A 27,435-nucleotide genomic window follows, 5' to 3' on the forward strand; every position below is an offset into this window, starting at 1 on the left:
ATCGCTTTTGGAAGTATGTTGTGGCCTAGCCCTGCGTACGATGACGTGTATTCCCGGCGTTATACGGCCTCCCACCACAGCTCTGCTGATTACCATGGACAAAACCGGCAACATGCGGATCCAATTTGGACGGAGCACGAAAAACTACTTTCTAACTGTTTTCGGCCGAAATCAACTCGATTCCGATCTACATGTATGCAGCCTACCCAAACCACTCAACCGCTCACAGACTGCGAAAAAAATGCTCTCGTGACGTCCAAAACCGTTGTTTGCTCGCGATGCACGGTCAATGGCTCATGCAGTGGACGGGAATTGGAGACGTTCATGCCACGATCACATGTATACAGGTGCCCATGAGCTTCATTATTCCTGTCGGGTCGATGAAACTAAATCGTGATTGATTCATCTCTGTCGGATTTGACCAAAAAGAGACACTTGACATAGATTATAGCATCAAATGTTGACCGTTCAGACTGAAACATGATAAAAGGTCTGAAGATCACCGTGATCGGTGATGTCGTTCTTCTCTATACGTTTTTCTGAGCTAGTTTTTTACTAAATTGTTCGAGTATTAGCTGACGTTTTTTTGAAAACTTAATCAACTTTTCTTTCCCAACCAGAGCACAACATTACGTTTTTTACTTTCATGGTAACCTAGGATGAATTAAATCGCAGATTAATATACTCTTATGTTCTTCCTCGATTGTCTGTGGCTGATTTTGCTATCGCAATATCGATATTGCGTTCGCACTCGGGTGTCTTGAAACTTACGTCATTCACTGAAATAGTTTTCGGACAAACTCAAGAAATTCGACAACTACTAACGAATAGTCGGCAAAATTTACAGAGACAAGCAATAATAATTATGGTCATTTTACCGTCTTTTTTACCATTTTTGCCGTCTTTAGATAAGCGGACTCGTTTGACGGAAACAGTATATAACGATCTGAGTTCCCATATTTTTACCCTACCGTGCGAGTGTAGTATTCGAATGAGTGAGATCATAATCTTACGCTGTTCCGAGTGGTCTGGAGATTTTTTATAATATACAATAAATTGACCTTATCAAAATTACTCTGTTTTACATTGCTTGGATATTGACATTTTTTTCCGTACGTTTTGACTGTTGATTTGAAGTCTTTTGATTCTCCATTGGCAGCAGCACATGTACGGTTACAACCGTCATGTGATGACCAGAGTGTGATTGTAAAGTTGTCGGGAAGTTGTTCAGAAAAAAAATCATTTTGTATTTAGAGGCTTCAGTTCGGGATTTTTCAAGATAAACAAATCATTATACATTTCCTACGTCTTTGAAACGGGGATTACGGTAATGTGATGAATGTGATGAAAATTTTGTGAACGTCTTTGCAATGTGTTCCCACGATGAGTGTGAACTGATTCTTTGTTAGTAAAAATCGTCAGAAATGGTCCAGTGACCGTGATAAAATAAACACAGATGCAAAACCATTGCGAGGAAGATAGTAAGAAATTCACATTGCAATATTTGCTGTCGTATTTCTCAGCAGGAATAACCCATTTTTACACGTTGTGTATAAGAACAGCAAGCAGGTGTTCGGCGGTCAATTGCTTCTATCATAATAATCTTGATCGCAGCTATTTGGCGAGAAGACAGCGGGTACTTATAATCTCGCAAAATTATTGATATCATGTCTTTGTGTTGAAAATTTTCGATCGGAGGCAGCTCAAATCAACAGCCGTGATATATTCGGAATCGTGTTCTCACTGGACACCGAACTACCTGCTATCAACAGTACGTTATGTACCATCGGCGGTAACACATTGGTCGTAATCTTGTCTAATTCTGCCCCGCCGTTTGTACCATCCAGAAATTTCAAAGCTAGATTTTTCACCCTGACATATAATACAGCGACCTTGCACACTAATGATCATTCCACTGTTTCTGTTGGGGTTTGTTGGTTTTTTAATTTGCTCCGTGGCCCCGGTAAGATTTTTTCAATACGATACACAGTTTGAAATTTTTTCAAGGTAAATTTAGTATATTCCCAGTTTGTGGGGTAAAGTTTTCTGGAGTGAAAGTTTGAGTTGACGCTGATAGAGTAGACGTCGAGCCCGGCACAGTTGACTGGGACCCGGTCGGTTTGGGGTCGTTTAGTCCAGAAACCTGCAGCAGAGTTCTGTATGATCACCGTTCGGCATTTGGGTGATTTTTTGGTCAAAGTAATGCAGTAACAATGTACGCCAGATTCTTTGTGTTGTTTTTGTCACAACCGTCATACGCGTATACGGACGGTTTTCGATTAAAAACTGTAGTAATATCCAGTGCTCGTAAATGCGTGCAAAATTTATTCAGTGACTGTTTACGCAGCAGTCGTAAATACGACTAGGATTTACCACCACGTAACAACTGTAAACACCGCATCAACAGTCCATACGAAAAGTTTGTGCTGAATCGAGGGAGATAACAACTGCGAAAGAAAAGGTCAGTCCATCATCCGTCAAAGTTGTTGATCGGAAAAATCTTCACTGAGCGCCAACTACATGAGTGGCTGTTATAGTTGTACACGTAGTTCTATGGGCTTTCCACTGTCCCTAATGTTACGAGCTATGTTCAAAGTGCGTCAAGCTACGAATATTTTCATGTACTGAGTTACAGACATCGGTGAAGTACCGGGTACATTGATTTTGTTCAAAACCACTGCCTGTTTGTTCCTCGTGTTGTTTTTTGTGTCCCTAACGTCGACTGGCTCTATGTGCGTACAAACATAGCAGTCGGGATTAAGATTTCCTGGATAAATAGATTTATTCCGCCTCTGACGCAAAGATACACACTGTTTTACATGTGCCACTCCTAGGCCCTGGGATCGATTTCCATACCTTTAAGCTTATTCGTTTCAAGACGAGATGAGATGAAAGCTGCGAAGACACATTGGAAGCATAGTAATACTCAACCAGGTTGATCTATACGTTGGGGAGATATTGATGTCACGGTCTTGTCGAACGAAAACGGGGATGTTTAGGCCATAGCAAAGACGATAAATCAGTCAGCTGAATAAAACGAATTTTTTCGGACACCATATCTTTTTATGTCAGTTTTTTAACCCGCGTGAAACCCTGCGTAACAATGTAATAACTATATATAATCAAAACCTTTTGGACATATCTTTTTATGTCAACGTTTGGACACGCTTTAGAAATGCATGATATAGCATACTGTACTGTACTGTGTACATGTCTGACTGTCGGGGAAACACGTCTTGCGCCGCTGTCGGACTCAGTCGCGCGATCGCGGTGTCTTTCCCCGTCTTTCCCTCGCACATTCGCTTTACCAAAAATGTGTTTTTTTGTATAAAAACCGCAGCTTTACAGTTAAGGATGTTAGACTTTGCAGTTTATGCAATCCATCGTCATATGGCCACTGGCTCGCCTTTACATGTTAAAGTGGGACTTTGCTCGGAGTTCACTACAATTTGACGTAGGCTTCGTCGACTGATAGAATGGAATAACAGAGATGTGTACATCGGACACAAATGCGAATGCACTGTTTTTTGCGCCTCCGTCGGACTCAGTTGCTGTGTCTTTCCCTTGCACGTCAGCTTTCTCGAAAATGTGTTTTGTATAAAAACAACTTTACAGTGAAGGATGTGATCCCTCGAAGTTACTAATACACTTGTTGATTTGATATGCGAAGACACACCGACGAGCAGTTATTTATTAGTTCTCAAACCTGGTGAAAATCATTCCGCGACACTAATCGATTATATGTCTTTTGGAGAACGTCCTAAGAACCTGACATGACCCTTGTTTGATGCGTTAGGTAGTTGAGTATAAGGATTGATAAAATAATGTATCAAAATATACACAGATTCACGCGACTGCACTATCATATTCTTGGCAGCTCAATGACGTTTATGGCCGAGAGGGCGGGAGTCTCAGACCCAAGGGAGCATAAGCAGTATGCAGTACATTGCATGCTTTCCATGCAAAATCCGGCTTTGACTAATGTTCCCGTCCTGTTTCCGAGCATAACTTTCGAGCTGCGTAGCTAGTAATGTTGAGGTCAAGATATCCGAATCGTTCGTGTTCGAAATGCTTCTTGATTTGCAGAGAGAACACTCGACCTTCTTGTTTGTGTTTTAACTTAGCACATGGGGTCAATTGAAAAATTCAAAGCAAAATACCGCGGTGTATAAAATCTGCAGGCACGTAGTCACCAACCCACAACACTGCTTGTACTGCAGAGCACACAATCGGTCGTATGTAAAACATGTCTTTAGTTTATTTGAAAAAGAAGACTAATACAAAAGAGTACGTATTGCAAGAAGGCAGTTGATAAACTGGACAAGTTGAAGGCGAGCTCGAACGTCGAGTTAATAAAGTCTTTTCCGTTCTTGTTCTCGACTAACACGGAATTTTTCAATATACCCGTGAAATCTGATTCAGTTCGATGCGGTGTTAGGCACGTCGACCAACGTGGTTTTTGCCGGGCCAGCAGGAAGAGTATAAACACATCTCCGATACGTTACCAAGGTGTGTTCAACACATACCACGCATTCCTGGGAGGTCCTCTTTTCCGACCTGTTCGTTTACAAATGAATATTCAAGTTTGTTTTGCCTTCTGTTTGTTTCTGAATACATGAATATAAAGTGTCCACTAGTTTTACGGACCACCTCTGGACACGGCTTTTGAGAGTTTCAGCCCTTTCTTCAGTTATACCTTGCTGGTGCGTTCGTTGTTGACTTTCAAATTTGTCAATAATCCGGTGATAATCCGGTGAGAGCGTCCACAGATTAGTAATTTACCCTTGATTACTTTGGCAAATTAGGCACTCAAACTCAATAGGCGCAGCATGTTGATAAAACGTATACGCAAGATTGTCAAGGGCAGTGCTAAGTTAAGACCGAAACACCAAAGGTTGGTAGAATATATCTTTATTAGCGATACAACGAAACACCTACCCACCCGTGGGGACGGACATGTAGACAACCCCCTGTGGTTATCTTACACTTAATGGGTTTTGTACTGTGAAGCCTATAATTGTTGCATAAAAAGCATCGATGGCAATTATGAAATAGATTTACAGGAATTTCCACTAAAACACATGGGACTTCTTTCGTTTATGTGGTCATTCAAAGTTAGTTCTCATACAAATCAAGAAATTTCTTGCAGGGGACACACCCACCCATGCAAGAAATTTCTTACAAGGGACACACCCATCCATGCAAGAAATTTCTTGCATGGATGGGTGTGTCCCTTGCAAGAAATTTCTTGCATGGATGGGTGTGTCCCTTGCAAGAAATTTCTTGCATGGGTGGGTGTGTCCCCTGCAAGACATTTCTTGGACACACCCACCCATGCAAGAAATTTCTTGCAAGGGACACACCCATCCATGCAAGAAATTTCTTGCAAGGGACACACCCATCCATGCAAGAAATTTCTTGCAAGGAACACACCCACCCATGCAAGAAATTTCTTACAAGGGACACACCCATCCATGAAAGAAATTTCTTACAAGAGACACACCCATCCATGCAAGAAATTTCTTGCATGGGTGGGTGTGTCCCCTGCAAGACATTTCTTGGACACACCCACCCATGCAAGAAATTTCTTGCAAGGGACACACCCATCCATGCAAGAAATTTCTTGCAAGGGACACACCCATCCATGCAAGACATTTCTTGCAACAGACACACCCATCCATGCAAGAAATTTCTTGCAAAGGACACACCCACCCATGCAAGAAATTTCTTGCAAGGGACACACCCACCCATGCAAGAAATTACTTGCAAGGGACACACCCATCCACGCAAGAAATGTCTTGCAGGGGACACACCCACCCATGCAAGAAATTTCTTGCAAGGGACACACCCATCCATGCAAGAAATTTCTTGCAACAGACACACCCATCCATGCAAGAAATTTCTTGCAAGGGACACAAAAAGATACACTTCATAAGCAAAATATTAAAAAAAAATCTTTTATTGTCTTGTTTATAATGAAACAATATCCTTCACAAGTTGAATGTAAACAGAAGTATATAGTTGCACTGTGGGGTCTGGAATTATGCTTGATACATTTTTTATCAGAAAGGTTGCTAGAATTGGTCCCCAATGAAAAAATTTAACCTCAGATTTATTCTCTTGATCAAATTTCACTACAAATTGATATGAAATATACAACATTCTGTTCACAATGGGGCCCTGGGGAAGATAGGCTTCCTACTGAAGCTTACCAGGCTACCCTTGTTAAACAAGGTTTAATAAAATAAAATAACATACTGTCTCACAATTCATCCCAGATAGGTTTAGGTCATAAACTAAGAAAATGCCTAAAAAATACAAATTTGAGGGTTTCCCAACACTTTGAGCCAAAGATTTATCTCATAATACCCTCAGGGACTTTTATGCAAAATTACAAAACTATTAGACTGGCAGTTTTTGAGAACAAGTTACATAACAGAAAAAGACCAAAAATGTCTAAAAAAATACAAATGTGCATATTTCAGCACAATTTGAAAAAGTCCAACTACTGCCATCCCTGGGCATCTGTATACAAAATATCAAAACTGTCTGATGAGGGGTTTTGAAGTAAAGGATTTTTTTATGATTTTCTTATAAGAAATGACAAAAATTTCTTAAAAATACAACTTCATCAGTTTCAACAAGATTGAGTGTATAAGGCTTGGCGTAGACACTACAATTTGAACAAAATTCCATCTACAGCCCAGGATGCACCTACACCTACCAAATGTGAGCTAATACGACTACTCCATATCAGACATATCTTCTGAGTCTACAAGTCCAAGAAGAGATTCACATCTCACTTTGCAGTGAGAGATACATCTTTCATCGGTATCAATTCCCACTACACTGACATCATTCAACAGGCCAGCGATTACAGCAGTGCCTGAAAAATACGAATTTTTTTTGTACATGTTAATACATTGATTTGCCTTGCAGCAATACATCATTTTGATCACTTTTGTTTGAATTGTATCCTTATGTATGCAACTCTTTCCTGTCTGCAGTCAGGTATGTGTTCCAAACAAAAGAGTAAGTAGCAAATGAAAATATGTATATCATTGCAAACAATGTGGTCTTTGAATTAGTGTACATAGTTCAAAACAATGTGTCTCTATCTGTCATTCCCATGACTTGATATAATATAAAATATACTGCTGGAAAAAACGACAGCAGTGCTAAATGTTCATTAAGGTGGTATTGGCTACCACTCTTTAATTGCTATGGTGAAAACAATGATGATGTCAATTAGTCAGTAACCTGATTGTGACAACATTTGGGTGGACTGTGGTGTGATGTATTTTGTTTTGTATCTCACCTGCACCACAGATCCATCAAGCATCCATGATCCTGGTGGTGTAAACTCTTTGATCAGATGCTCATACAGTTGAAGTGGTTTCTGCCTTGTACAAATCACATCTCCCTCCCCATCCTTCTCCAGCACTTCTTGTTTGACACTCCAAAAATTGTGTCTCCCAGCACAGGATACCTGGTCAGCTGAAATCTGGGCTGAAGTTGACGCATAAGCGACAATTACACTCTTGACAGCACGTGTCAATGTCACCTTTGTCTCTGAAAGAAACATAGAAGACAAATCAAAATTAAATTGTTGCTAATGAATCTTTTAGTACGGTCTAAAAAAGCAGTATGAATACGTTGTTTTCAAATATCTTTGACATCTGCTTAAGTGGTTGTTTTCAAATATCTTTGACATCTGCTTAAGTGACATTTTGACCTATTGGCTTAGATGATGCACAGCGGAGATTTGATTAAAACAAGTCACTGTCAATGACAGTCCCAACTTGTACTTGGGATATCAGTTGTAATTGAGCAGAGAAATGTGTGTATGTGGTAGTTGTATATGTATGGCATAAATCAATGCCCCTTTGCCAAATTTGAAAAAAATCAGTTGAGACATATCTGTATTATGCCATAAAACACAAAACATTGTACCAAAATAGCTGCCAGGTGCCCACATTGGATCATATCACAACAAAATCAACATGCATATATAATCATTGCCCTTGTACCCAATATGAAAGAAATTCACACACGTGTGTGTCACAGTGCTAAACATGAAAAAATAGAGACAATTGTCTCTGAAGCTACTATAGACATGAAGACGTCTGGAAGAGGTACACAGCACACAACACCAGACACCAAGCACAAAGGTCTTCTTTTATGACAGCAGTTTCAGTGTGGCTCATATTAGAAATATTGGCTGAAAATGGTCTGCTATGTCAAAGAAACCTCAATTACAGCTAATGTATTCCGTTTTATAGTATATCATCCAACTTTTGAAGACAGTTTTGCATTCATGTCAATAAGTCATATTATACCTAACATGTTACTTTATCATTCCTTGGCAACAGACTTGGTCTATCAAATTGAAGTGCATAATTATGTGCTCTCACTGATGGCAGCCACATTTGGCTTGCAAGGCAAAAATTATATCATTGTGTGTTCTTTACCAACATTTGAAAATTTTCTGTGGGCACACTCTGAGAAGAACTTTGGTTTCAGTTATTTTTGTATGACAATAAAAATTCATGTATACCTATGTATGTCATGAAACGTTAACCTTGGTCCAAATTTGAACCATACTGACCGAGGCATGTCTGAGTTAGGGCCCCATATATGAAACTTATGTATATATGGCCCCTGACAAACATCTTGTATCACTATATCGTGAAAAAAAGTGACGTGCAAACATACATTGGGGTACTGATGGAGCCTAAATCATAAGTCCCCAAGACTTTGTCTGCAGGGACCAATAAACCTCATCAAAGTAAATTTTAGACAACCAATCTTATGGAAATACATGCGAGGATTTCAAGATTGTCTATTATTAGGAATATGGTTTTGAAAAAAATATGTGCATGTAACATGAACAATGCTACTTTCACCACCAATGTTTGGTCCAGATCCATTGCTCTACATAGGGGGAAGGAAATGGCTGGACTGAGTTAATGGCAGGTGAAAGGGATGCTAGTGCATACATGTGTGCACATGATACAATTTTTGACTGCTCTGTAAAGCTGATACCACACGAGATAGATTCAGTCATTCTGAGTTAGGAGATTTCCTTGTCAGGTGGTATGATGTCAGAAGTCACGAGTTTCACTCCAAGTACGTACTATATACGTATACTCACCTTTTTTTGTGTTTTCCACATAGTAGAAACCATCTTCCACTCTCTTGAAACAGTCTGTGGCTTTCAGTTCTTGTTTGAACTTCATAAGGCTGTCAACTTCACAAAGTAGAATTACTCTGTAACTGCTGGTATTTGTATTTAGATTTTTTATCACAACTACCAATTCCCTTATATCATCTGTTGACCAGTCCTAAAAAAAATAATATTTAAAATAACATTTACATAATATTTAATATTTACAAAACTGTCACTATCAATTTCATTAAAGGTGTAATGTGCTGAAAGTACGCTGACACCTTGTAACAAAAATACTGTCAATGACACAGACACGGACATACAGACAAACATAATGCAGACATACATATTGTACATACAGACGTGGGATGCAAACTGAGGCTTTAAGCTCACACTGGTATGTATACCAAATGTAAGCTAAAAAGCATTGCACTGGAAGGAATTCATAGCTTCATGTCCACCAAGTGATGAGTTAATTAACTTTAAGTTAATGGAAAAAGGCTATAGCAACAGCTACAAAAATATCGCAAATGACATGGTGTTAGCTCACATTTAAATAATTAAAGATTAAATATTTTATCAGTAATTTGAAAATTTCTTGTAATTTTTTAAGTCTGGATACCCTTTCAAAGATGTACTGTAAGGTATTCCTAAACATGCTTAATTTTGCTCCATGTGAATTGAGTTGGTTCATACATACATACATACATACATACATACATACATACATACATACATACATACATACATACATACATACATGTACATACTGACGACAGACGCCAGACGATCCCATAAGCTTCTATAGACTACAGTAGTCTATAGTAGCTAAAAATGAGAAAAATTGCCTCAAATATACATTAGTATTTCAACATGATATTGGTTAGATTCAATAAGGATAACTCCAACGTCAAATAAATTAAACTTCAAGGCATTTGGACTTGTACTTTCGGAGAAACAAATTTTTGAACAAAAATGACAAAATTTGCCTAAAAAAGGTGACTGAGCTTATTTTGTCCTAATTTCAAAAGGATACAAAGGGGAAAATATAGCCAATGTCTCCATTCTCACTGAACAATTGATTCTAAGTCTGAGAAATGTTTTAGTACAAACATAGCCTTTTCAAATGCTTAAAGCAATATTATTACCCTGCAATAAAAAAAATGTAATTACTCACATTAGGAACATCAACAACAACCAGGTCAAATCCATCACAGGTCACACCGTTTTCCTTGATGACAGTTGGATTCAACTTGAGCACATCCGCGCGAAAGATGAATCCACGGTTAGCTCCATTACCAGAGTAAACATCTGCTGGTCTGTGATTAAACCCTTCAGAATTCTCTCTTTTCACTCTTTGGCAATACTGCACGAAGGTCTCTGGTATATGTAGTGCCTTGAATTTTAAGTTCGTAAATCTGAGAAGTCGTTCGCGTGTTGTTTCGTGAGGATATGTCTTTACTGCCTCTTCCCAATCCCGAACTCCTGTCTCATGGATGAAGGCCCGTTGAACACGTCTAAGTTTTGAAAGGATTGTACTTTCCTGTGTAAATTGTTCAAGCGATATGTTATGGTCTATTGCATCCTGAAGGAGAGCCTGTATTGTCTGGGCATCCAAAACTTTGAATTGCTTGAACTTGTATGGTTTGAAGTCGGGTCTTGAAATGCGGTCCGCTGACTTCAGCTTCTGGTCTTTGAGACACCCATCTTCAAACATTTCAAGGAACTGTATGATCAGTGAGTATGTGGCATCATCATATGAAGCCAACATACATGCTATGTCAACAGTCTGGTTGATTTTTTCCTAAAGAAGACAAAAAATACATGACAATTATTTTGCAAAGCCAGCAAACTAGATAACTTTTTTAACCCATTCGCAACCATGGTTTGTCCCAAATCCCTTGTTTTCAATGGTAAAGCTGGACCTGTACACAGGCAACTTGGGGTGAAAAAGTTAAGCATCCTTACACGGCTTTATACCCTCTTAATTTGGTTAGTATTGACCCACTGATTACCATGAAAACAAGTCATCAATAGATGACAAAGTCCCCACCAGTTTACTGTTAAATCAAAACACTGAGGACTTTCAACCTGGAAGTCATTTTCTATTGTATCACGACAAAAATTTATGTGAATGTGTATGTCATGATCATTAGCTCTGTGCAAAGTTTGAACTAAATTGGCTGAAGCATGTCTGGGTAAGGGCTCAAAATATGAATATTACATAATAAATTGGCTACCAGGCGGCCATTCTGAATCATAATGCAATGTAAATTCATGTACAGATATATGCCATAATATTAGCAATGACATGGCAAGTTTTAATTAAATTGGCTGCAGCTCAAAGCTCAAAAATGAGTGCCAGGCGGCCATTTGAAAATTGTTTTGTGACAAAAATTGATATATGCATATACAGTCAAGCCAGTTAGAGGGCGCCATAAAAACTGCTGATCACGACGACTGGAAGAAAAATGCTGTCATTCACCCAGTTTCCGTTTTCATTTAGACTGAAACTTTGCAAACAGCTTTATGAAGATCCCTAGGTGCCGCTCAGGTGATTTTTGCTCGTCTTTTTCATACGTTGGCAGAAAACCCGATCAATTTCAGTTTATGTTGAAGAGCTCTGCCTACGAACTTTTCATGGCCTTTGTTTGCTTCACTCACTACCATCGCATTTAATTGTGAAGTCCAGCTTCCATCACATACTTCTCAGTAATATATTCAGTGTTAACCATGCCTGGTAAATGTAGTGAGTGTGGGTCCAATAAAAATGTGACCTCCACACCTGACGAATCGCCATTATGCAGGAAATGCAGAGCAACGCGAAAGGAGGTCTCATCACCAGTTGATGATTCGAGTGTAGAGGAGCAGCTCCAGAAAATCGCCTCGCAAGTCAAATGTTTACCAAAGCTCTCAGAAACCATGCATGAAGTCAAGGCATCTCAAGATAACGTCACCAAGTCGCTGGAATACTTCAATTCCATGTTTGAAGAAATGCGTACCCGTATAGATGTTATCGAACGTGAGAACAAAGAACTGAAAGCAGAAAACAGCATGCTGCTGAAGAGACTAACCCAGGTAGAAAGAGAGCAGGAAGAACAGAACCAGTATAGTCGACGAGAAAATATTGAGATACATGGTATTCCGGAGATGGCAAACGAAAAGACGGACGAAATAGCAGTAAAAGTGATAAAGATAGTCAATGCGGACATAAAAGCTGACGACATTGAAGTGACACACAGAATAGGGAATCCTTCGAAGACAAACAGACCAATTATCGTCAAATTTAGCGGCAGAAAGAAACGTGACACGGTCTATCGGGACAGAAAGAAGATCCACTCAACTAAAACAGACGCGCTCGGATACAAGAACAGTAACTTTATTTATATCAATGAGAATTTAACGCCGTTCAAACGCAACCTGATGGGGAAAGCTAACGAAAAACGAAAGTCACTGAAGTACAGATTCCTGTGGACATTTAACGGACGAATATATGTGCGGAAGCAAGAAGGATCGTCTCCTGTTGTCATCAATAATGAAGACGACTTGCAGAAAATTGTGTAGTGAACATTATTTATGAATTGCCTTCTTTTTCCTTCTGTACCCCTTTATCTGCCACATTCGAAACCAGTCCAGTTCATAACAGTAAGCTTTTCTATTTTAATGATCTTTGACCGTGACGAAAATGATGCAGATGATATATTCGCAATTAATAATTATGCTTTAGAACCCTCCGCCTTAAATGATAAATTCAGCTCTACATTGGGCCGCTCCTTTTCTGTATCGCATGTAAATGCTCGATCTCTTGGTAATAGCATAGATGATGTACGTCTGTTGTATAATCACTGTATTTCTGGTACGTTCGATGTTATTGGTGTGTCAGAAACTTGGAGAATTGATAACCCAAGTTTATTTCATATGCCAAATTATTCTCTTGAGCTTAAGTGTAGAAACACAGGTCGGGGCGGTGGAGTAGGTGCGTATGTGCACTCCTCCCTCGATTATAAATTGTTGAATTACAATGTAATGCATTCGGAATCAGTATGGCTTGAAATCTGTGGTACTAAAAATCGTATCATTGTTGGTGTACTGTATCGCAAACCAGGTACTAATATTGAGGAATTTGAAAACAGCCTTTCTGATGTTCTTTGTACTGTTAAATTAGACAAAAAGTATTGTATCCTTATGGGCGATTTTAATCTCGATGTTACAAAATCAGACCACAATGTTAGAAGCTTCATATCTAGAATGCAATGTTTTCACCTTGAGCAGTTAATTTCACTACCTACTCGGCTTACAAGTACATCTAGGTCAACAATTGACCACATCTATACAAATATTAGCTCTTGTCAGATAAATGCTGGTACAATTATTGCAGATATCTCAGACCATCTCCCAGTATTCTGTATTTTTGATAATTTTCACATTCATTCACCAATTGTAAAGTCATTTTATAAGAGAGATTTCAGGCGTTATAATCGTGACAGTTTTGTTTCTGACCTACGTAATGTTGACTGGGATAGCGTTTTTAACACCAGTGATAGCAGTGTCGACATTTCTTTTGATTTGTTTAACAATCTTTTTACTCAGGTATGCGATCGCCATGCTCCCTTGAAAGTCAGAACTGTTAAAACAAAAAAGAAAAATAATCCTTGGATCACTAAGGCTATAAAGAAATCTATTAACACCAAGCGTAAATTGTACGCCCAAGTTATCTCCAGTCACCATGATCCCAGGGCAGTTTCTCCGTTTTAAATCGTACAGAAATATTCTCACAAGCGTTCTAAGGAATGCAAAAAAGAATTACTATGCTAATTTATTCAGCGTAAATAATGGTAACAATATGTGGAGTGTTGTTAATGAATTGCTTGGAAAGAAACCAGCCCTGATAAAATACCAGACCACCTACAGGTTGAGGCAAATGGTGTTGAACACATTTTGACTGACCCAGCTGATATTGTACGGGGTTTTAACCACTTTTTTGTAAATGTTGGTGAAAATTTGGCAAAAAATATTCCACATTCTGCAAACGATTTTAGGAATTACCTAAGTAAGCCAATGACACACTCTTTTTTTCTCAAACAGTAACACAGTATGAGGTTCACCAACTTTTAGTAAATTTAGATGGCAAAAAAGCGAGTGGATGGGACAATTTGCCCCCGAGACTTCTCATTGATGCAGCCATTGTCATTTCAAAACCTCTGGCCCATATTATAAATGATTCCCTTTCAACAGGTGTGTTCCCCACCGCTTTGAAAATTGCCAAAGTTACGCCCATCTTTAAAAAGGGAGAACGAGAACTTGTTGGGAATTACAGACCAGTGTCTATTCTATCATTGTTCAGTAAAGTCATCGAAAAAGTAGTTAACAAGCAGCTTACCTCATACCTTAATAAGTTTAACATACTGTACAAACATCAGTATGGTTTTAGAAAGAAGCACAGCACAAAGTTATCTTTGATTAACTTAGTAAATTATTTGTTGCATGAAATTGACGAAGGAAATTCTACTTTAGGGGTATTTATCGACTTTAGTAAAGCTTTCGACACCATAAACCATGACATTTTGTTGTCAAAACTTGAGCATTATGGCTTAGGGGCCCCTGCCTACACTGGATACAAAGTTATTTATCAAACCGTTCTCAATTTGTTCAATTAAATGACAATGTGTCAGAGAAATTTAGCATTCATCATGGTGTACCCCAAGGATCAGTGTTGGGTCCGACTTTATTTTTAATATATATAAATGATCTTCCAAATGCTTGTCCTTTTTTTGATTTCCGTTTATTTGCTGATGACTCCAATCTTTTCCATACTTACTCTGGTTCAGATTTTATAGACCTTACTGTTGTATCATCTTACTTAAACGATATACAATTGTGGTGTGATTCCAACAAACTGACAATAAATAGGAGTAAGACAAATTTTATTATATTTAGAGGCCGACGTAAGAAACTGAATGTCTCGGGTTCTGTTTACATCCGTGACGAGCAAATCAGAGAGGTTGATGTTGCCCCTTTTGTGGGTATTTTGTTGGATAAGCATCTCTCTTGGTCTGAACATATTGATAAGATAAATAAGATTATTCGGAAGAAATGTGGAATTTTGTACAGACTCAGACCATTTTACCTTTACATATTTTGTTACTTTTGTACAATGCATTTATACTTCCCCACATCAGCTACGGCCTAGAAGTCTGGGGAAGTACGTACTCTACACGCTTAAACTGTATCTTAGCAGCCCAGAAAATGATTGTTCGCACGATGATGTTCAAATCAACCACAGACCACTCAGCTCCTTGTTTCACTCAACTTAATATTCTTGATGTTTTTAAACTCCATAAATTCCTTCTAGGTACCTTCGTGTACAGCTTGATTCACAAGCATTCACCACATATATTATCAGATTACTTCAGTGTCAGTTGCCATGACTATAATACTAGAAATTGTCAACTTCAAAACCTACGTCCATATCATGCAATGACAAATTCAGGCCAGTTTGCTGTTTCTTTTTCTGGAGCAAGAGTTTGGAATGACATACCTTTCCATATAAAGTCCACAAACTCTCTCCATAACTTCAAACACACTTTTAGACAATATTTGATCAATCAGTAACAGATTTCACTTTTGCCATGTAGTAATTTAGTGATCTTCTACGATATTGTAATTATTTCAGCACTTTTCTTTTATTTACTTAAAGAACTATTTGTTATTGTTATCATGAGCCCCCTTTGCTAACTGTTTTTTTCAGACAAGCTACCATGACGGGGTTTGGGCTAGACTAGCTGTAAGCTATTTCCCGACTCCCATTTACCCTCTACATTGTTATTTTCTCCCTCTCGAGTTCATGTGTCATGTAATTGACTTTTTCAAATCGGGTAATAAACCAATTATTACAGTCAAACCAGGTATAGTGGTCACCAAAGGGACTGTGGAAATGTGACCACTGTATGGAGGTGGCCATTCTATAGAGGGTGGGTGTGTCTTTATCTTTGGAAGGGGAGATGGTGGCCGTAGCATTATCTTTGGAATGAAAGATGGTGGGAGGGCTCATTCATCCAATTAATATGAAAAATCAATTTAGAAATAACATTTTCATTTTAATATAGCATATTACTTTAGTTTACAACAAAATTTGTAAATTTTCTTACTCTGATGTGGTAAATGATAAAATTATAGGGGTCTTTCAGGCTCTTTTGATGCCAATCATTCAAAATTGAAAAAAAAACCCAAACATTTATTATACACAGTTTCTCTGACAAATATGGACTAAAATTAGGTGGCCACTGACCACATTAGAGAGGTGGCCCTTCTACAGAGGTTCATTTACACATAAGATCTCATGGGATTACCATGAAGTGGCCACTATAGGCAGGTGGCTGCTCTTTAAAGGTGCAGTATAAAATATAAAAGACAGGCAAGTACTACAAATGAATATTATTTAGAACTTTACATGGTGTCTCATGAACTTTGATTAATTTATGCTGGTACTGTTGTACCAGTATTTTTTGTAAATATCAAAAAAGGGAGATGTAAAAATAGCGTCAATGAGATGGAGACGCTCACTTTTTTTGCAAAAAAGGGTTTTAATACTATTATACATCACACAACAACTTGTAGACACAAAATCCAGATACTTCTATGTGACAAATTTCATCAGTACTTTAAAAGATAGAAAGCTGTATTACAGTAATTCGAAGTTATGCTACATTTTGCTTGGTGTCAACTGACCTGTTCCAGCTGATGACAGCATATTGTACATGAACACATTACCAAAAATCAGATAAAGCTATAAAATAAGAAGTTTTTGAGAACAAGTTTTCTTGACCAAAAAGGACAAAAAATTGCCCCGAAAAGGTAATTTTGCTAATTTTGTCATAATTTCCACAGATTACAAAGGTAACACCCTTACAAACATCCAAACCAAATTTGAAAACAATTGGGCGAGCAGTTTCAGAGAAGAATAATTTTAACCATAAGTGAGGAAAATCACAAAAAAAATCAGGAAAAATAGAAAATTCAAGATAACTTCAAAAAATACATAATACTGTATGAGGTCCACCTAAGGTACTTGCATACCAGTTTTGAAAGAAATCCAAACAGCAGTTCTTGAGTTATTAATTTTTGACCATTTTCACATTTTTAAGCTCATTTGCATAATTTAGGCAGTGTCAGCTTCATTTGAAGAAAATCCCATCTACACACCAAATACCAAGCTGAAATGTGCAGTGATTCTCAAGTTTTTGCAGTGGACGGACATACATACATACAGACGACGGATGCTGACTTATGCTATAAGCTCACATTGGTATACCAAATGTGAGCCAAAAACTACAAAAAAAAAATATTTTGGAAAAATAAGTTTTGCCACATTTCAATGGTGACCATTCTTTAAAAAATACATAACATGGATTTCTACACATGGAAAAACAACCTACCTCATTGAGAATAATTCGACATGAATTCTTAAACTCATTGGGTTGTATATCCACTGGCATTTCACTTCGACTCGCACGGCAGATAGCAACCTACCAAATAAACAAACCACTTAGTTTTAGTATCAGTGAGGTACATATCATATCATATATTATTGCCCTAATACATGGGTTTATGGGCCCCGAGGGCATGGATACACATTCAATGTTGGGTTCAACCTTCCTGGAATATATAACTTTAGTTTTCCTCCACATATTTGACTTTTTGAAAATCATATATAATTTTTTCTGATTGTATACTCAAGAGTGATTAGGAAAAGAGTGTATACTATTTGCATATGAATGTATGTAATAGAAATCCCAGAAAAGTTTGATGACCTGTGATCAAGCACCACCACATAGGGATTTGGCAACATATTACCTATTTCAGGCAGCATCAAAATGTAAAACTGGTACAAAGTGGCACTTATATGAAAGAAAATATGGTACTAGTATGTTGTAAACACCACACAACTCCCTTCAAAAGTTTATTCTAATGAAATTACCTTGTCTCTGAATGTCATTGCATGACGGAATTCACCAGTTTTATTGTGCCGAACGCCTAACCATTTCTTATCTTCATCTTGAAGCCCCGCATACACTACACAGTTTAGAGTCTTGAATCGATTATCACCTTGATGACGCTTTGCAAGTTCTCTTGTGGCAAGTAGGGTGTGTTGGCCACCAATGACATCATAGGCATAACCATTTACCTGAAAAGATATACACGGCGACTGATCAGTATTGGCAAGAACAGTTGACTTAGGATTTCCTATCTCCTTTTAGGCCTATTTCCAAATACATGTCATTTTATTACATGAACATTTACAATGATGAGTTTTGCGAGTACTTGAAAACTGAAATATAAAGGAGGAGTGTCACTGGGATTGTTTCCATGGAAACATGCCTTGAATTGGACTCACCAGGTGAAAATCTGTCTACCATAAGCTACCATTGGCTACTGTGTTTTTGATCAAGAAAGAGACCTGCCAAGAATGCCAAGAATGTGTAAAAAATACAATTATCTTCTAAAAAATGGACAATTTTGCTTGCCAGGAGAAATTAATGGCATTATTTCTGAGTAAAACAATTAAGCAGACTGAGAGGTGACTTTGAAGGATTTACTCCTAGTCTTTCATATTTTCGGCCAAAAAGACGTTTTAACGGTGCAGTCCTAATTAGGACCACACACTCACCATTTTAGTCTATGGACTGAAGCAGGGTTGTGGTGGAGGCCAGCTAATGCTGGGAACACACAAACCTGTACACAGTGCTAGTCATTGCTCTACTCAAATCAGAAATATTCTGCTGTTTTTAGATATAGAGAAACTCTGCTTTTGAAAGAAACCTTCCACCATTTGCTGTGTTTATTGTGTAGAGAATAAAACTTGACAAAAATATAATGGAAAGTTGTGAACAACAGGTGATAGCCAATGGGTCACACCAAAACAAATAAAACGTAGGTGGCTACAGGGCTGCAAACAACCTGCATATGTGCAGCAGAATTAAGCGTACTTGACCTTCAGCCAAGGTGAAAACACCCGAATTAATGAAAGAACATGACATTAGATGAAGTGATAATAGTATAACAGCCATTCCAAAATGATAACTGGTCTCTCATGTGATATTTGATAACAGTCATACTCAGTATACATAAGACAGAGGTTGCGCAAGGATTGTTTGCTGCGCATATTTTTATGATGCATCTATCGAAAATTTGGCGTCGAAACAAAAAATATCAAGCTGTCTGATTGACGTAGAAAGCAAAAGAGCTTGCCCATGCTAATTTACATTCGTGAGCTATATGAGCTAATTAATATTCATGAGCTATTTTATTTCGGTTTGATTCATCTTACCCTAAAAGAGCAAAGGCAACTTCAATGCTTTATATTATTTTTTCAGTTCTCTTTTGTAAGTTTGATGCGTCAACTTCTATTTTCGTGCCAAATGAATTTTTTCGCATCAAATACGTATGATTTGAGCATCGAAGCTCAGACAAGACATGAATGTCATTGTGACTATTTAAATAAATATACTTGCCTTTGTTCCATCAAACTGGGAGGTGTCTAGTAAATCTCTCACAGATAAACACAATGGTTGATATGCTTCGTCTCTGTAGTCCTCCATAGACTTGACTAGTTGCTTAAGAAATTGATCATCTCTTTTTCGGATTTGCTGGTTTCCACATTCCAATGTTCTCACACTTATAGTAAAATGCCCTGAAAGTGAAAATTGGCATTGTAAATAATTGCATAGGAAATTTCCCTTGCAATATTATGGCAATGACAGCTGTCATAAGAAACAGGCTATCAATGTGTTTGCTTTACAATTAACTATTAAAAATGCAGTCAATGACCTGATATTAGCTCATATTTGAAAAAATAATAAATGCTTAATCTGTAATTTTCTGATTTTTATGTTTAAAATGGAGAATTTATCCATGTTTACATAACTGTCACAGTCTGGGCTTCCGCAAATTAGTAAATTGAGAAAAAAATCTGCCATTTACGAAATATTGTCACACCGCATTCGTATTTTTACGAGAAAAAAATACAGGCTTAGGACATATGGGGCATCGCGTCATAACGTACAGCAATGTTCTCGAAGGAGGCCATTGAGACAGTCTACATATGAGAATGACGTCATTCAAAATAAGAGTCTTTATAACAAGTAATTTGACTGGTAGTGAATGTAGACTATTCACATTATCAGCCAATCATATCATCTGAGACATGCTCCTTCCGCTGTCAACGCACAGCCATGTGTTTTGGCTTGGACAAGCATACGTGTCTTTGTACCATCCATGTCTTCTCCCCCGTACTCTTAAATACAATGTTAGGATTCTCCGTTGAAAGTAAAGATACAACTTTTTCTCTAGTCGGATTGTCATGTAAATGAAAAGGTAATAAATCCCTTCGAAGTGTTGTATATAGCTATTTTAGCTGGTTGAGCGTACGTTCACAAAGCTAAAGATCATTGCCCAATGACAAGGTTTTCCTATCACACAATCTCTGTACGATCAAAAGAACGGGACAGACTGAAGGTTTTTGATTTGTATCATGAACATTTATATCACTATAAAGAGAAAGTACGGTGGCGAAAATCAGCACAAAAAATGAGACTTTTACTAAAAACGTACTCTTCAGCCGTTCAATGTTCAGTTCAGACTCAGTGAGTGGCGGGATGGCATTGTGGAAAGCTAAAGATTGCATGCAATGAAAGTCACAAGCAAACTTTGGTGTCAACGGATTCAGTCTTTGAATTATAAATGAACACTCACTTGTTTTTCAGGTCAATAGGCCAAAAGTTGCTCCTCCGTGGCAACAAGCCTCTCTATTTGTGAATTTTCCCATTCTACAATGACTATCAAGAAGCGATTGAAGCGTATTTCACATCGGGAAACTTTGAACTGCATGCATACCCGGGTTAGTCAACCCCTTAAGTTGTTGGTTTAAACTCTACAGAGTTTGCGCATGTGCATTAAGGTGGTTGGAAAGGCTAGAGCGTCAGTTATAAATTTCAACAAAACTATTAAAATATAAAAGGAGTCAACATTCTCTGTGGAATAAAAAAAACTAGACATTTGGGCACAAAGGCATTGAAGAGTTATAGCCTGTTAAAACTTCTGAAAAACTGACCAAATAAGAAGAAGTTGGGGAGTCCTTAGTGTATTAACTATGGTAGAGGTCCCCTAGCTTTTAATAAAATGTTTGAAAAGGGAAAGTCATTATTTGCTGTTTTTCAGGAAAGTTTGACAAGGCGGTGCTGGCATTCAGAGTGAGTGACTGCTATTGTAAATGCATTTTTAGATTCTTTGAGTGTCAAAAGTGAGATTAACCAAAAAAAACTGCTCTATGACTTCAAAAGAGGGGTGCAAATATGGCTTGTTTTCAACATTTTTGACAGAATAAACAGTTCTCCTACATAATTGTATACCAATTTAATCCAACTTTGAAATGAGATATGGACATGAAATTTTACAGCCTATTAACAAGGGTACAGATAAGATTTGTACGGCACAATTTTCCTGTATTTGAAGTACTTTTTGAAAAATCACATTTTGAAATTTGAAAGAATTTTTAATAAATTTTTGATATATAAACCCATGTAAAATCATAAAAACAAATTTTATTTACAAATCCTGCCGTACAAATCTTACAATAAATAGTGTCAACATATTTATAACTAATTTGGTAATATTAATACTATCCAATTATTATTAAATTCAAATATGTAAAAAAATATGAAAAATTAAATTTTAATATTTACTGGTGTCATATTTCAAAATCATGGCTGCAAATATACAATTTTTATATTCTTTGGAGAAAATATTAACAAAGGGAGTTATCCTGAAAATTTGAACTAAATATCTTGATTCTAACACTTGAAACTTGACATTAACTCTGAGAAAAGAATTGGTGCAAAAATAGCCTTTCCAACCACCTTAACAAGACCACTTAGGTAATTTGAAAAACATAGGATACTGGTACAGTGCAATGATATCCAACTTCAAAGTAGTGAGCGATGATATAAGCACAGGAAAATGATGACGAAATGGTACATTATTTTTCAGAAGCTTCAAAACATTCCTTTATAACTACTTAAAGATTTTTTTTCTTTCTGTATTGTTCAGTTAAAACTGAAAAAAATACCTTGAAGGCACAGTGGAAATGGCTGTTATAATTTGTACATCAAGCCCTAAGGGGCGACGTCAAAAGTCAATGAAGGATAAAAAACTTAATTCTTTTAGTTTGGGGGTGGGGGGGTTTTGACCTAAAAAGTTTCTATCCTACAAATCGATTTAAGGTAAAAATTGCCAGGGGAATGAATATTTGAAAAATAGAGCAGAAATGCATACTTTCGTGTTGAAGCCAGCGGAGGGAGTTGTTTTAACACAGTGCAGAGCTGCACCTGGCCTAGTTAGTGTAAACAATGCAGGCTGTTGGCCTCTGTTCCACCATTGACGGTAGTTTCTCTACTGTCTATATGGTTGCACTCAGAATTTATAATTGTATTTTGCTACATTTCTGGTGCACGTGTAGTCTGCCTGAATGGAGTAGTGTGAACTGAGTTGTTACAACCACCAGGACAGTTGAGATAGTTTTTATACCTCTGGAAGGAGAAACCTGGACTTTATTGTTGTTGTTCTTGTTCATTCATTGTTAGTATGTTGTATTTATATTTGATGAAACACAAAGTGTGCTTTATCTTTTAGCATTATTTTTATGATTTTACTTTCAAACTAAAATAAGTTGGTGACAATGTAGTCATTTAGGTCTGTGTACACACTTATAACTACCTGCCGGGGCTATATATGCAATTTTGAACAAGATAAAGATTACACTGCGATTAAATGTTCGCCCAAACATTAAATCACAGCTCTAGCCCCATGCAGAAAAGCTAAAACCTTGATACTATGCATATCTGCACTGAAATCTTCATATAAACTGCACAGAGTAGTCCAAATTGTAATGCATAGGGGTGAATGTTTTCAACTGTGACACTGTATGTTTTGATCCTTTTTAATATTACCAATTTTTGAAAATGCCAGGAAATCAAAATGACCGTTAAAATTTTAATTTACATGTGTGAAATGTTTCTGAAAGGAATGGTTTTCTAATGCAGTGAAAGTTCATATCTCTTCAGAGGGTAGATTTCAGAAAGGAGAGAATAGGTAGATAATTTGAGGTCAACAAATTTCAGTTACAGAGTTACAGCTAGTGGGGCTTTAACGATGCATTACTTTATTTCACCCCTAAATTGACTGATCCTTAGCTTTGCTTTACATAGAAAGAGCCTGGCAACAGGTTCAATATAAGTCAATTAAGTTTCTAGGGGGGGGGGGGTGGGGGGGTTTGGGGAGAAACTAAGGGAATTAAGTTTTTTATCCTACATTGAACTTTTGACGTCGCCCCTAAGAAAGTAAACATACAAGCAAGCGTATAAAATGTTACAGTTTGTCATGAATATTAATGAGCCATCCAGTACTCTTGGAACTCTGGGGAAAACCCTGCTAAAGGGTGAGCATAGTGACCCAATTGTGAATTCTGAAAGACTAAAATATGAGTGGAGTATAACCAAAGAAATTCTGTGTGAAAATTACAGGGGGTTTCATTTCAAGATGCATGGGGCATACTTTTGGATCAGAAAGTTGATGAAATCTATCCAAACCTGTGTACATTAGTCAAAATTGGTCTGATATTGCCAATAAACACTGCTGCTTGTGAAAGGAGCTTTTCAAGGTATAACGGAATAAAAACGAAATCTAGGGCTAGGCTGAAAGTTAGCACAGTTAGTTCCATTATGACAATTGCAATATAGGCACCATCTCTCAGGAATATTAATAAATTTGACTTCAAGAAGGTATTTGCAGTGTGGTGTTCACTGAAACAAAGGAGAATTATTGGCTCAAAATCTACATGTATTGGTATGTCCAGTAGTAGCACATCCAGTCTTTGCACCGTATTGGAGAAGCTCATTGACACTGCCAAAAGACTGGTAAACCACCGAAATAGCATTTACTAATATTTTATCAAATTTACAAATAATTCAAAACTGAGATTAGTAAATTTACTAAGATTTTTTAAAACCCAGAGGAAACCCAGCACAGTAGTCTGTGCCAGAGAGTTTCTATGTAATCATTGCTTACAGTTGCCACCTGATTAAATACTATTGTTTTTAAGTTGCATAACAATATTTTCATAAACTAAAAAAAATCAAGGATAAAAAAATCACCCAATAACTACACTTTCGGTATTTTTACATAGTTTTCACACATTATTATAATACTCTAAGAAACCTAAAAACTAAATTTTTCAGAGTAATTGGATCAGTATATTATTTAATCAATTTTAAAAAAAATATGAAAAAATGCCTCAAAAATACAACATTAGTATTTTTGACATGATATTAATTAATTACATTAAGGATAACTCCAACGCCCTATGAATTAAATTTCAAAGCATTTGGACTTGTACTTTCGGAGAAACAAATTTTTGACCAAAAATGACAAAAAATGTCCCAAAAAGAAATTTTTCATAATGTCAACAATTTACAAAGGTAACACCCTTGCAAACATCTAACCCAAATTCGAAAGCTACTGGGTAGGCTGTTTCTGAATAAAAGAATTTTCCCCCCAAAATGAGGAAAATCACCCAAAAAATCAGCAAAACTAGAAAATTCAAGATATCAATTACATAGTCCTATATGAGGTCCACTACTCGCATACCAATTTTCAAAGCAATCTAAACTGCGGTTCTCGACACATTGATTTTTTACCACTTTCAAATTTTTTAAAGCTCATTTGCATGATTTAACTTTAAGCAAAATTAACTTCATTTGAACAAAAATCCCATCAACAGCCCATGGTGCATTTAATCACCTAATACCAAGTGAAATGTGCAGTGGTTCTCAAGTTTTTGCATTGGACAGAAATACATACTGACATACATACATAAACACAGACAACAGATACCGCGACTTATGCTATAAGCCCACATTGGTATGTACACAAAATGTGAGCTAAAAACCTATTCAAAATGGTTTTTGAGATCCATGAAATTACTAAAATAGACAGTACTGACTTAGAAAAATGTTTACAGGACACAAACAGGATTCAGGAAGTTTTTGGTCCTTTTCTCCCATATATCCATGTAAGAACTAACAAACTTACCACAAAATGCCTGTTGTACACGGGTCTGAACATCACTTTTAGGTTCCTCTACATACTGCCTTTTCAATGTCACAGCACTAACTGAATCAGTTGCTGATGTCAATTTCCGCTTCTTAGGACGTATCCTAAAGTAAGAAAAAAGAGAAATTTTCTACCTTGATTATTTCACTTATTCTTTGTTAGTGTTCATAACATTGAAAGCTGAACCATTTGTAAGTGCATTTTAAATGACACAGAACAACAATATCTAGACTTTCTCTATGCACCCACACCATACAGCAAGCAATAAAATAGTACAAAAACTATCAAACTGATTAAGATTTTAGAGGAAATCAGCTTCATAACAATAGAGAACAGGCCTGAAAAAAGTCATTACATGGTTCAAACACAGCCGCTACACAGGAATTACAAAATATGAAAATAAAGGTCACTAAAAAGCACAGAAATGCCAATATTAGATTGATATTTCAGAATTTTAACCAGTACTTCATATACATTCATAGTCAAACAAAGTTGATCCCATGCTTATGTCCTATAACTTCAGAATTCCATCCAAAAAAGTATCTATGCATGTGCTGTTACCACTGTGAGTTCCAAACATGTCATGAGAACAAAAGACGGTTTCCACTCAACTAATAAATTATTGCTCTCCTTGCCTTGTAGTTTTGCCTTTGCAGTCTAGAAAATGTGCCTGCACAGTGCATAAAAAAAAACTGACTTACATTCTACCCAACGCTGGAGGGCCACCACTGGGGTCCGCAGGTGGACTGCCAGGTGAACTTGCAGATCTGTCACTACAGTTTGGAGAACTTGTGTCTGAAATAATTTCACCATCATCTTGATCCTCCTCGTCCTCGTCATCAGAATCTGTAGACCTTTGACTACCATTAAATTGAGCTCGCCAGTCAGTAAAGACAGCTACCATTTCTCCCGGGGTGCTTGCCTCCTTGAACTTTCTGCTGAATGTGGACCTATTCCATTCAAAGTATTTCCTCTCCAACACAAAAACAAAATTCTGTCCAGATGATTGCAGAAAGTCAAACTGTAAAGTAAAAGCATTTGAAAAGAAATTGTAATGGTAATAAAGAACAAGGTTCTCAATATGTTATTGGTAGGAATTCCATCATTCTTAGCTTACCAGGGACGTCATGTGAAATGGCATGTGTGCATAGCGGCAGTGGTCACAAGCGCGTACACCATCGTTATGCAAAGCCGGCCAGGGTTTACACGCCCGTGGCAGTGAGACAAAATGTCCTGGGTGCCAATATTTGGACCGCAGCGAAAACGTGCTACTAAGTACTATCCACACTTGGAACCACGGTCGTTCGAGGTTCGGTCACTCCACATGTGGAGTAACCGTGTTCGAGGTTGTACGTGCGTACGGACTGTGTTCAGTACAACAAGTGCTTGAATTTTGAAATAGACTGCGCTGAAAACAGGGTCGTTATCTAAAGTTTCGCCATGAAACAGTCACTTCATACGCAGGATTAGTTGTACGTGTGTATAAAAAGTAAACAGTAGATCAATAAATAATGCGTGTGGACGTGTGTGCCGCCGTATTTAGGACATCGCGTTTAAATCATGTTGTTTATGTTGTTGTTGTCCAAAATCATTAAACATGGCGCATGGCTGGGCCCACAGGCGTAGATCGAACTGCTGTTTACTCTGTAGATAATGTCTACCCCGATCTACGGTACATGTACATGTACTGCAATCAGTGTGAAGGCAGCAATGTGATGAATGAATCGTACACATGGTACTCTTCGGTTTAAAACAGACAGTGCAACGTCTACAGCCTTACCTTCAACGCGTCCGGCTTGTCTTTGAAAACAGACATCGAAATCACCTCTCCAAACTCTACCCCAGTCTTCTTATTTCTCATCCTACACTTCTTACCATTTTCAATCGAATACAAGTGCACCTTGCTGCCGGTCTCTGCTTCCAACCACCACTTTCTGCGCCCCATGTCGGATATGTAGACTGTGGCACACGAACTTGTGTTCGCCGTATATATACACTTAGGAACCCCATGATTCGCCACAGCCTCCAAATTTTGGTGTCAGACACGCTTGTTGGAGTGGGTCGTCGACGACAAGTTGGTAATTAGTCCGTGGGCCGACCTC

At 37.6% G+C, this 27,435-nt stretch overlaps 1 protein-coding gene across 1 annotated transcript; it reads right to left on the reverse strand.

The window, feature by feature from the left end:
* Window positions 1-5,943: 5,943 nt before the first annotated feature.
* LOC139115929 (uncharacterized) lies at window positions 5,944-27,418 on the reverse strand. The gene is made up of 10 exons (XM_070678361.1): window positions 27,114-27,418; window positions 26,035-26,354; window positions 25,313-25,437; window positions 19,681-19,859; window positions 18,147-18,353; window positions 17,605-17,694; window positions 10,347-10,973; window positions 9,155-9,344; window positions 7,319-7,572; window positions 5,944-6,886 (listed from the first exon to the last, which is right to left on the reverse strand). The coding sequence occupies exons 1-10, from the start codon at window positions 27,276-27,278 to the stop codon at window positions 6,875-6,877; spliced, it is 2,169 nt and encodes a 722-aa protein (XP_070534462.1). The 5' UTR covers window positions 27,279-27,418; the 3' UTR covers window positions 5,944-6,874.
* Between the last annotated feature and the right edge of the window lie 17 nt (window positions 27,419-27,435).

Source organism: Ptychodera flava, chromosome 2 (assembly GCF_041260155.1).
Source record: "Ptychodera flava strain L36383 chromosome 2, AS_Pfla_20210202, whole genome shotgun sequence".
Taxonomy (NCBI): domain Eukaryota; kingdom Metazoa; phylum Hemichordata; class Enteropneusta; family Ptychoderidae; genus Ptychodera; species Ptychodera flava.